The sequence below is a fragment of the Marmota marmota genome, unplaced genomic scaffold (assembly GCF_001458135.2).
Source record: "Marmota marmota marmota unplaced genomic scaffold, marMar, whole genome shotgun sequence".
In the NCBI taxonomy this organism is placed as follows: domain Eukaryota; kingdom Metazoa; phylum Chordata; class Mammalia; order Rodentia; family Sciuridae; genus Marmota; species Marmota marmota.
Window position 1 is genome coordinate 40,423,789 of NW_025999842.1, and position 11,273 is coordinate 40,435,061.

General features: G+C 38.2%; 2 protein-coding genes and 1 pseudogene across 4 annotated transcripts in view; 2 read left to right on the forward strand and 1 right to left on the reverse strand.

Moving 5' to 3' along the window:
* The first annotated feature begins 3,348 nt into the window (after positions 1–3,348).
* On the forward strand, positions 3,349–7,331 carry Fabp7 (fatty acid binding protein 7). 2 transcript variants are annotated; one of them, XM_015500844.2, is made up of 4 exons: positions 3,349–3,542; positions 3,993–4,165; positions 4,664–4,818; positions 6,992–7,331. In XM_015500844.2, exons 1-3 carry the CDS (start codon positions 3,470–3,472, stop codon positions 4,784–4,786), a joined length of 369 nt encoding a protein of 122 aa, XP_015356330.1. In that variant the 5' UTR covers positions 3,349–3,469; the 3' UTR covers positions 4,787–4,818; positions 6,992–7,331. The 2 variants fall into 2 exon arrangements, with proteins under 2 accessions (XP_015356330.1, XP_015356325.1); XM_015500839.2 differs by having other exon boundaries at positions 3,350–3,542; positions 4,717–4,818.
* LOC125616021 lies at positions 5,723–5,804 on the reverse strand (annotated as a pseudogene).
* Positions 7,332–10,723: 3,392 nt separating the features above from the next.
* Smpdl3a (sphingomyelin phosphodiesterase acid like 3A) overlaps positions 10,724–11,273 on the forward strand; it is a 17,086-nt gene continuing 16,536 nt past the window's right edge. Inside the window, exon 1 of one of the 2 annotated variants that reach the window (XM_048797085.1) lies at positions 10,724–10,861. In XM_048797085.1, the coding sequence (XP_048653042.1) occupies positions 10,756–10,861 (106 nt within the window). In that variant the 5' untranslated portion in view covers positions 10,724–10,755. Of the gene's footprint in view, positions 10,862–10,905; positions 11,130–11,273 lie in introns of those variants that run through there. The other variant, XM_015500854.2, reaches the window with a different exon arrangement.

The window sequence follows — 11,273 nt, forward strand, 5'->3', positions numbered from 1 at the left end:
AAGCAAGTACTTTGAATGTTATTTAATTACTCTTGGTGTATACCCTTGGGTTATCTTGCAAGAAATAGTGTCATGGCCTTGGTTGGCTTACTTTGCTCAAGAACAGTATTAAAAATGTATTAGCAATCTGTTTTCTTAAGAAGGAAAAACTGTTAGAAAGAAGGCACAGTCTCACTTGGAGATTTTGCCAACATCTCTCACAGCATCTTCTCTCCCTTTGTTCCTTCTATTTCACTACTTAAAAACATAAATCTTTATAATAGATTATTTAGAGCCCTTATTGCCATTAGTTAACACGCAAAGGAAATGGTTCAGGAGAGGGATCCAACCTTTCTCTTCTTAAGCTTGAGGATGCATGGAAGTCATATTAAAACCACACAGTGCTCCCAGGTTTAGTAAACTTGGAAAAAATATGTGTTGAATCCTCCTTAGCACAACAGTCTTTGTTCTTTGACTTTTTCTTCTATTTAAACCCTCAATAATCAGAGCAAATAAGCTCTTATTTGAAAGCAATCATTCTTAGGTATAAATATACTATGTAGCATTTTTTAAAACTAAATTAGGTTAAAAATGTCAGTTTAGGGAGTCACAAAATATTAAACTGCCTTTTCCTAAAATTTCTACTATGGACATTGGTATAGCAATTATTAGTTTGAGAACCTTTTCCATAGAGAATGGTTCACATAGATAATTAGTCTTCTGAATTTCCCGCCCAAAAGACAAAGATGATTTATTAAAAGCATGACTCAGGCTACTGGAGGTATATGGTTCAAGAGCTCAAATGATGTCAGAGGGTTTGACTGTATAAGCTTTGCTTCCTCTGGGATTGTTCCACTTCAGGCTTTTCTTGACTGCTAAAGGCATTTTCAAACTCACATCACACAGCACCAAGTTCATGTGCCCTCTCAGGTTTAGGGGGTTCTAGTCACTGCTGGAAACTCTGGGCTTCTGACCAGCTTCTGCCTCGTCTGCCCATTCACTTGCTGCTCAGGTCTGATGGCATCTGCCCTGTGACCAGGAATGGGGCACTACCTATTGTAGGCAGTGTTTTATCTACAGCATTTATTGCTTTAGGTATATGGTATGTGAGCCACCATTTGGATTCTTACTCTAACTCCTTCAAACATCAGGGGCAGAACTGATATAGACAATCTCATTAATTTTGGTCTTTAACCTGAGAACAGGAAGAATCTATCTGAAGGAGTTTAAGTAACAGAGGGACAAGATCAAATTTAGATTTTTAAAAATAACTTTAATGTGGTAAAAATTAACATAAAGTCATTTGTACTTATTTAATATGTATTCTTAATATTTTTTAAAAATATTTTTCTTTAGTTGTGAATGGGCACAATGACTTCATTTTATTTATTTCTTTTTATGTGGTACTGAGGATTGAACCCAGTGCCTCACACATGCTAGGCAAGTGCTCTACCACTGAGCCACAAATCCAGCCCTATACTTAATATTGTTGACACATCAGTGAAACCATTTTAGCAACTAAAAAAATGAAGAAAAATCAAAAGAAAGAAAAAATTTCAAAACACATATCCAAAATTGGCATTTACCTAGAATATAGTTACATAAAGAACCCTTAAAGTCTGGTGGCAAGAAAACAAACAAACAAGCAAAAAAGAATTTAAAATAAGTAATAGTTTGAATAGTCACTTTGTCAGAGAACATGTGCACAAGGCAGAGAAGCACATGAAAAGATTCTCAATACTCTTTGTCACCAGGGAGATGTAGATCTGTACTTTGAAAGGTCACTTGGACTCCAGTATAGTGAAAGGACTAGAAATCAGGAGTGGCTGCAAAGGACAGTGAAGAGGTTATAGTCATACAACTAAACTAGTGAGAGCCAGTGCTGTTTGAATTAGATGGTGTTTATGGAGATGGAAGGAAAACAACAGAGAAATATTCAAAAAGCAAAAAGAGGTAGGCATTGACATTGAAATCCATCTTGGAGATTAAAGTTTTAGAAATGATGTATATTTTTGGTGTTGTGTAGTTGGGATGATGGTACTATTCACATATGCAGTCCAAATTAGAAGAAGAACAGGTGTGGTGAACGTCTCTGAGCTTCTGGTAAGCACCTTTGAGATAGCAAAGTAGAAGCATGTAGCTAGAAATTGGTTTTTTGTTCTGAGTATCATCTCTTGTATTTGGTGAGGACAGAAGCAGATACATAGTGGTCTGTGGTTTAAGTGATGTGGGGTGAAGAGCAGGAATTGCTAAGTCAAAGTCCTTGAGGGGCTGAGAAGGTAATGTTCATCTTCAGTCTACATGTGCAAAGCAGGGAGCATATCCAGGTGAAGAGGAGTTTCAGATACCTCCTCTAACTATTCAATTAGAACTTTTGAATTATTTTGCCATTCTTGGAGTACCCTGAGACAGGACAATCTGAAACCCAATTTCTCCTGGTTCCCACCGCTCCTCCCCTCATTGCTCATTGCTTCCCCTCATTTCTAACTCCTAACATGGACACAGATTATATTTATGTAGATGTGGTCTCAGGAAATCAGAAGGTCCTATAGTGCATGTCGTTTAAGATCTTACTAAATGATCTTCTGTTCGATTCTTCCACTTGGATTCTATAATCTGTTAAAGGAGGGGGAAAAAAGAACCCTCTCTTTATTTCTGTACCTCATTAATGAGTCCTAACCATACTCTTCCTTAGATAGCTTTTCTATTCCAGTCTGGTTCTCACATTCTTAGAGGGAACAATGAGATCTTTAAATTCACTCAGTTTGTGTTGCGAAGGGGCCAGATTTGGTTAGCTTCCATTGATACTCAGCATAGCAGTATATCCAGGGAAAGCCTTACACTTCCTCCCTGGCCTCTTTTCCCAGTTTGGCATATTCTAGCCTGCATTTTGCTCTCCCTGTAAATATAAGAGAAAATAAAGTACACTATTCAGACTCTTTTGTCTGAAAACTCTGGCATTTCAGTGGTTTTCTGTAAGGGGGTCCTCATTTGTAACCAGCTTTGCCGTTAACGGAAATCAATCTGAATGTCCTATTGTGCATCTTTTTTTCTTTTCTCACAGTTGGAGATTGCCTTTGCCAAGTTTTTTTTTTTTTTCTACTGAACCTGAAAGACCCTCTCTCATCTTCTCTTTCCCCTGCCTCCAGTCCCACTGAAACCCTGCAGAGCTTTTTCAGGCATAAGGGCTGCCCTGTGTCCATTAGGAGGAACTTGACCTACTCTGCTAACCCAGTGGCCTGAGCCAATCACAAAGAGGATTGGAGCCTTCCTTCCCATGCCCTCCCCCTGGAACAGCCTACTGGAAAAAGACACACTGGAAGAGTGAGTTTGCAATTCAACTCATTGGCTTTTTGCCTGCTTATTTTCTAGATAAGAAGGCAGGAGCTGCTGCTGCGGTGCAAAGGGGTCTTCTGAATTGCAGTGGCAGAAAGACCTGAGAACCTCTGTGGCTTAGCTGCTTTCAAAGCTAAAGGAGGAAAGGACAAGAATGGTGGAGGCTTTCTGTGCTACCTGGAAGCTGACAGACAGTCAGAACTTTGATGAGTACATGAAGGTTCTAGGTAGGTAAAAATAAGACTTGCTATTTTCTCCTTTCAACCTTCAGCTTCTGACACTTGCAGATTTCTCTCTTTATCCATCTGGTCAGCATGAGACAGACAGATCACATTACCCTAATTTTACACCAGACTATACATTTTCCACTGAATGGATTTTTTTTTTTTTTTTTTTTTTAATGTGGCACTTGCCTGCTTTCTTGTCCAGGGCCAAATAACAGAACATTTGGTGTTCTGTGGAGGACAGGAAGCTTCTGTGACTTTTTTGGTTTTTCTTCAGCATTCATTTATTACAATTTGTGCCCAGTAGTTGTATGATTAATGGATAAATCATTAATCATATTGTAATGCGACTTATACTTTAGAACCTGGATTTCAGGATTGGAAAGCAGATTTCTGCTTTCTGAGCTATCTTGGATTTGCTGCTGACCATTCTGGTTCCTTTTGCTATTTTAGGTGTGGGCTTTGCCACTAGGCAGGTGGGAAATGTGACCAAACCAACAGTGATTATAAGTCAGGAAGGAGACAAAGTGGTGATCAGAACTCAATGCACATTCAAGAACATAGAGATTAGTTTCCACCTGGGAGAAGAGTTTGATGAAATCAGTGCAGATGACAGAAGCTGTAAGGTAAGAGGCTGCTGCTTCTCAGTGTGGGGATGGGGACAGGGGTCATAAAAGACAGATTCCCAAAGCCTGTTTGTTTTCTGAAATTGGAAAGTAGAGAATGTTTCAGGAAGAAGGACATCTAAAGTAGTGTTCTGGTGTGCATAGGTTGTATCCTGAACAAGGAGTAACTGCTCACATCGCAAACCTGTTTGTCTAACACGTTTTTGACATTTTATATCAAACTAGTATTTTAGAAAGTATGGAATCAAGTTCATTTGAAAGAAAGACTGTGCTTCATTTCCTCTCTCTGATTGCCTCTGGTCAACTAACTAGTTTGACTCATTCTAAGGTTTTTATTTCTAGCCTGAAGTTTTTGAGTCTAGATGCATGCATTTCAATCAAATTATAAATAGTTAGAGTTTACATAATAATGAGTCTAGAAGTAACAACTGATTGGATAATTAATCAATGATAATTTATTCGATTATACTTTTTCCTGTCATTTGACTTCTGTACCAGAAATCTGACTTGTATATCTCTTGCTATACTCTGCATTTTGTTGTCGGTCTCAGTCTGTTGTTAACCTGGATGGAGACAAACTCATTCATGTACAGAAATGGGATGGCAAAGAAACAACTTTAGTCAGAGAAATTAAGGATGGCAAAATGGTTGTGGTAAGTGATAAGTGATAATCCTCCACTTTCCATTTCCACCACCTCTTCCCACCCTTCAGCCTTCCTCTTTTCCTTCCTTCTTCAGTTTTTCCCTCTCTCTTTTTTCATAACATTATGTCACTACCAAGATTTTTTAACAATGTATTAAACAGGAGAAATGAAAAGATTCTAACTAATTGTTTCCTCAGTTCAGCTTCTTTGATTGAAGACAGTCAATTTTGTGTACCTTAAAAAGCAAAACAAACATGCCCTTGTTTTACCCAGTACTGTGTGTCAAAATAAGAATTTTTATAGGATTACTGTGAACATTTGATCCTCAAATAAAATTTAAACATAAACCAATAATTATGAAAATATGTACAGATATTACAAAACATCAAACATGCTGAATCTTGGAAAAGTTACTTAATAATTCCATAATAAATAAGACCTTTAAACATTTTACATTTTAGTTTATAAAGATTATAGAAGTCCAGTGTATATGTTTAGTATCTAATGAAAAACTATAATGAAAAAATTAAAAATCTCTTTAATTTCTCATGTGAGAACTATTTTGATGTTACTTTTTTGTTCTTTTTTAAAAATGCATAAGGTGCTTTTTAAACATATATGTTCAACACTAGGCAGGCATGTAAACATTATACAATAGGAAATAATTTACAAAGAAGTTCCTAATGATAGAGTAGCATCAGAAACTGAGGAAGATGTTATGCCTTGATCCAGCTTTTCTCAGTCCTTTTTATGCTAAATAATGGTATTTTGATGATACTGGCATATCAAGTTGGTTTATTCCTTTGTATATGTGTATGTGGTGGTGGTGGGGGGGTTGCTTTACATGTCCCTATTAAGCTAATAACAGAAAGGGTTTTTGTTGTTGTTGTTGTTGTTGTTGCTATTTAAGAAAACCGATTGTCTTCCTCTTGGCTACTGTACTCATAGCAGTTCTAGTAGCAAACTATAGAAATGATCCTTGAAAGTATAGGCTTCTGACATATTCATATTTCTTTACATGCATGGAAGTAAGGATGAGAAGCATCGGGACAGTTTTTCTAAAATGAAAAAAGATATATGCCCACATTTTTCTGTAACGACCAACAAAAGAAAGGATTCATTTATTCTAAGAGATCCAAACAGAAGTTCTCTTTTATGTTTTTACTACCATTTTTTTTCCCCTGACTGTAGAAAGGAGAGAGCTCAACTCTGGCACATTTGACTGTGATCAGGCAAGACTGAGTTCAGAAGTGTAGATTAAAAGCAATGGATAACCAAGGCATGCTATAGCTTTGAAAATCAAGTCAATACTCAAAAATTATGAGCACGACATCTTTGCTTCCCAAATTTTATCAAGGTACATTATGGCTTTTCTTTAGGTTGGACTTGACATCAGAGGAGTAGAGTCAATGGTCCACATGATACCCAAATGACCACTTAGGTTTATATGGGCTAAATAAAAAATGACAAAATAATGAGAACATCTGTATAGTCACATTTTCCTGCTGATTTTGGAATGAGTCATTGCAAATACCATTAGTGTAAATGATGGGATTTTTCTCACAAAATGATCTAGATATGAATTGAAAACTTCTATGAAAACCTATTATATATATTATTCACATTTGATGCAGAGAGCCAAGAAAAAAGTGAACACACTCCATTTCTCACCTGGTCTTTTCCCTCTCTTCTTCTCCTCTGTCCCCCCACCCCCACTTTCCCTCTTTGCTTTTCCTCCTTCTGCCCTTAATATTATGTCACTACCAAGGTTCTTTAACAATACATCAAGCAAAAGAAATGAAAGGATCCTAGCTAATTGTTTCCTCTTCTCAGCTTCTTTGATTGCTCCAGTTACCCTGATAACTTAAAACTGAAAGAAATCTTTTGTTCTGAATTTAGATTGTGAACTCAGTTTTTTGGTCCATTTTCATTTTGGAGATGTGAAAAATGTCTACTTGTTATTCACACATTAAACATCAAGGTTTCTTTTTTTTTCTTTCTGTTTGTTTTAAGAATTTTTTTTGTGTGTGTTTTAAGAAATTAAGACTTTTGCAGTATTTCATATTTGTAAATGTCATCATTCTTTTGTGTAGTAGATAAATCATATACATGATGACCTCTAAAAACTCAACTATGAGAGTTCCTGTGTAAAAAAGATTTGATTATCCTTTAAATCTTTCAGACTCTTACTTTTGGTGATGTTGTTGCTGTTCGCTACTATGAAAAGGCATAGAAAAGTTCCTGCCCTGGGCTGGAGAAGCTGGTTCCTCTCATCTCTGTGCTATCCTTGCTGTTGCAGCAAGCTGGTCACTAATTGAAGGTCATCTTTGGCATGAAGGCAGAAAATAGTGACTTAAAAACTTGATACTTCAACCAACTAGTCCAATTTTGTTATGTAAATTTATCATGGTTTATAATTTCCATTACAATTTTATCATAATTTTTTTTATAAAGTAGTGAATACATTTTATGATTTCCTTTGGAATGCAAATCAAATTGAAATAAAAATCTTACTCATAAAATTTTGTAGTTTTCAATGTCGTTAATCTGTCTAGGAATTGTGCATTGGAGAGTTTTAAATAAAGTAACCATTCTTTTTTTTGGAGGGGGTGTGTAGGAGGGAGGTTCCTGGGATTGAACTCAGGAGCATTCAACCACTGAGCCACATCCTTAGCCCTATTTTGTATTTTTTATTCAGAAACAGGGTCTCACTGAGTTGCTTAGCACCTCACTTTTGCCAAGGCTGGCTTTCAACTTGTGATCCTCCTGTCTCAGCCTCCCTAGCCACTGGGAGAAAAGGAGTGTGCCATGTGCCTGGCTAAATTAACTATTCTTGTGGCATAAAGTAAGGCTGAAAAATTTGACATCTTGTATAAAATACTAATTTTAAAAGATAAGTAGAAGCCTTCAGAAAATGTGGAGATGCCACATGTTTGAGACTTTCATGAACAATTTATGATGATTGCATTTATTTAGCCAGGACCTAAGAAGTCTTGTCATAATGAGTTGAGCTACAGAAATGACTTTTTTGCTCATAAAAACACACAATCTGAAGAAATAAAGTTATATACTGCAAAATGTCTTGTGAAAAGATAAATATAAGACAAAACACAATACAGTCAAAATGCCATTTACTGAAGCTTCTTATTGGAAGATAAATAGGTAAAGGAAGTAGATTTTACACTAGATTATTAAAAGGAGTCTCCAGACAATGAAACTGAACTCTACTAATTCAACAGAAGTGCTAAAATGATGTGTATAAAGAATGTGCACAAAGGCATTCAAATTCCTCTTTATTTGAATCCTGGTAATGGGAAGAAGTGGGATACTGGAACTGAGTGGACCAAACCAAAATAAGTATCAGTTTGCAACTTGCTATGGGTTTACATTTGCAATGTACAAACACACACATATTATTTTGTATTTTATCACTTACAAAATTGTTATTATTATTATTATTATTATTATTGCATTTTCTCAACCCACAATGTGAAGTAAAGCAAGTATTTATTTTACTTTCCTAATGAGGAAACTGAAGATTAGATTTACATGTTCAAGTTCTAATGACTCATAAAGACAATGAAAACTGCAAACTTTGCAACATTTAACATTGCAATGTTAAAGGACCTGCACTTTGACTGGCACCTGTCACATGAGTCAGGTGTAGAGTTTTCCATTTGTGGTGTCATGTCAGTGCTCAAAAGTATGGGACTTTGGAGTATTTTGGATTTTAGTTTTAGAGACAACATGTATTTTACTATGGCATAGGTTAGAAAAATATAAAACACAGCTATAGTATTTAACATGAATGTATAATGATTACTGTCAAGATAATCTAGCTAAGGTTTCCAGATTTACAGAGTCTACTGCTGTCTTAAAAAACATGAAACTGAACATTGCCCTGATAGCCATCGTCTCTGCTTCTGGTGAGAGTTGCTTGTTCCTGGTGATTTCAACCTGTGCTCTAGGAACATGATTCTGGCCTATTAACTCAAGGTATAACACCAAGGATGGAGAGTTCTCTTCAATTCTTTATGATGAGGGCAAATCACATTCAGTTGGTATTAATTTCCAACAGAACGGAAAGGTGTTGGGATTGGCCTAAATGGGAAAAAATGTCACCATGGGCTAAAGATCAAGGGTGGCAGTGTTAGATCACAAGCATATTTCAAGAAAGATTGTTAACAAATAAATTTGCCTCCTAATTTTTGTGGGGGAGGCACTAGAGATTGAACTCTGGGGCATTCAACCACTGAACCACATCCCCAATTCTATTTTGTATTTTATTTTTACAGACAGGGTTTCACTGAGTTACTTAGCACCTTAATTTTGCTGAGGCTGGCTTTGAACTCACAATCCTCCTGTGTCAGCCTCAGGAGCCTCTGGGATTATAGGCATGCGCCACCGGGCCTGGCTTGCTTCCTAATTTTTTACAGGGTAGGTAGTTGCAAATTCTTTTCCTTTAGGCCAAATTATTTCATAGTAATATGTTAATATGCTAACGTCTGGTTTGTTGCCCGCTGCTCCCCTACACTTAAGATAGTTAGAGGAAAGGAAAACAAGCCAAGACCAAAGGTAATTTGACCAACAGGCTTGGGAAGAATATTTCTGAAATTCTGTCTCAAAGATATAAACTAGTTTAAAAGCTATTTTGTGAAGCCCAATCATGCCACTGGCAGCCAGTATCCAGAAGATTCTGCTCTTACGTTTTCCCTCCCCCAAGTTCGCACACATACCTGGGAAATGGAGAAATACAAATAAAGGCCTAAGCTTGAGGAGCACTGCCAGGAATGTTGGGACACTATAGCTGCCTGCTTTAGAGTAAATAAGAAAACGAAAGAAAGTAACACTTCTACTTTTTAATTTTAATATTTTTTTAGGGGTGCAAACATTTTGTAGGTTTCAAAATAGGTAAGACTTATTTTATGTTTACTAACTGAACTATTTCACAACCAATTTACTTCAAGTACAGTGTGTTGAAAATTGAAGAACATGAGAAAAAAAATCAATATTTTTATAATTTTCCCTTTTCCTATATTTAAAAAAAAAGGGGTATTCTCTCAAATTCACCAGTTTTTTTTTTTCCTTTTTCCTGCCCCACTTTCCCTCATATTCCACGGGATGAGAACTGAAAAACTGCAAGGACCATTTTATCTGCCATTGGAAAGCACTGTTTTTTGAATCATCTGGAAGCTGAGGCTGGGTTTCGGCTGCCCTGGCCAAACTTAAAATTGAGAAATGAGGTGCTCTGGTTCCCATTTCAAGCCGGAGACACACTTTCATTAAACTACACAGGATGCAAAATAAGATTTTCTCTGATGGGAAACAAATACACTGTACAATATTTTTTATGAGGTTAGTAATTCTTATGTTATTTTCCTGTCCAAAGAAATTCTATGACTTATAACTATTAGCATTATCTTAGAGAGATCAGCACCCTCATAAATGGTAAGAGAAAGAGCACAGGATATGTGCCTCAACACAGTTGGCAGATTCTGACTTCTTTGCGAAAGTGTCTTAAAAAATTTCTTGGAAGTGTAAAATCAGCTGCCTCTGTTCATTCTTTCCATACATCTCCAGAATTCATACTGCACGATTCAGAGACAATGGTGTCAGTTGTAATACATACATACAATCCAACCTGGAGCCTTTGAGCAGAGGTTTTCAAGCATCACTGACAATTAATTACCACCTGGAAGGCGTGTGAAAACACGCTTTGCTGGGCTCCCCTCCCAGAGTTTCTGATTCTTTAAGTCCGGGGTGGGGCCTGGGAATTTGCCTTTCTAATTAGAGTTCTCAGGTGCTACTACTCATCCTGCTGATTCAGAAACTGCACTTTGAGAACTACTGCGCTATCCCAAACTTCCGCTGGCCTAGATTGATCAAAGCGCAGTTCAGGGCTCTCTGCAAGGCCTTTGCTAAGCAGCGTCCTCTATTTAGGGCCTGATGGCATTTGAGGAAGATGATGTGTGTGGGGTTGGCCCAAGAGCATTCTTTCCCAGACTGACGCTAAGAAACAAGATGGCTTGTAATCACAACACAGCAGCTGAAGGTCAGGCGAACCGACTCCTTGAGGAAATCTCTATGCACGTGATCGGCTGGGCGTCTACACCCGCGCCTCCTCTGCCTCCTCCCCACCCCAAGGCCTGCCGGTCCCAGTGGAACCGCAAGACAGGACAGCCTGAGCCTCCCGGGTCCGCGGCATGCCATGGCGCTGCTGGGCGCCTTCCTCTGCTGCGTGCTGGCCGCCTGGCACAGCCGCCCGGGCCTCGGGCTGCCCCTGGCTCCCGCTGGCGGCGGGTGTCCCGTGGCGGCTGTGGGTGAGTCGTCAGGGAGCTTCGGAGGGCGCCGGGCCAAAGGGCTCCGCAAAGTCGGGAAAGTGAGCGCGGCAGCTGAGCGCTGTGCAGAGGCCCGGGCAACCTGGGTCCCGGCCCACCCGAGTGCGGCCCGACGGCGCTGAGTGG

Bases quoted from the DNA above. Each gene is read 5' to 3' on its own strand.
- Fabp7 (XM_015500839.2), top strand. From the start codon at position 3,470: ATGGTGGAGGCTTTCTGTGCTACCTGGAAGCTGACAGACAGTCAGAAC. The intron at 4,166-4,716 runs GTAAGAGGCTGC...TGTCGGTCTCAG, and splicing joins CAGATGACAGAAGCTGTAAG to TCTGTTGTTAACCTGGATGG. The intron at 4,819-6,991 runs GTAAGTGATAAG...TAAATCTTTCAG, and splicing joins AGGATGGCAAAATGGTTGTG to ACTCTTACTTTTGGTGATGT.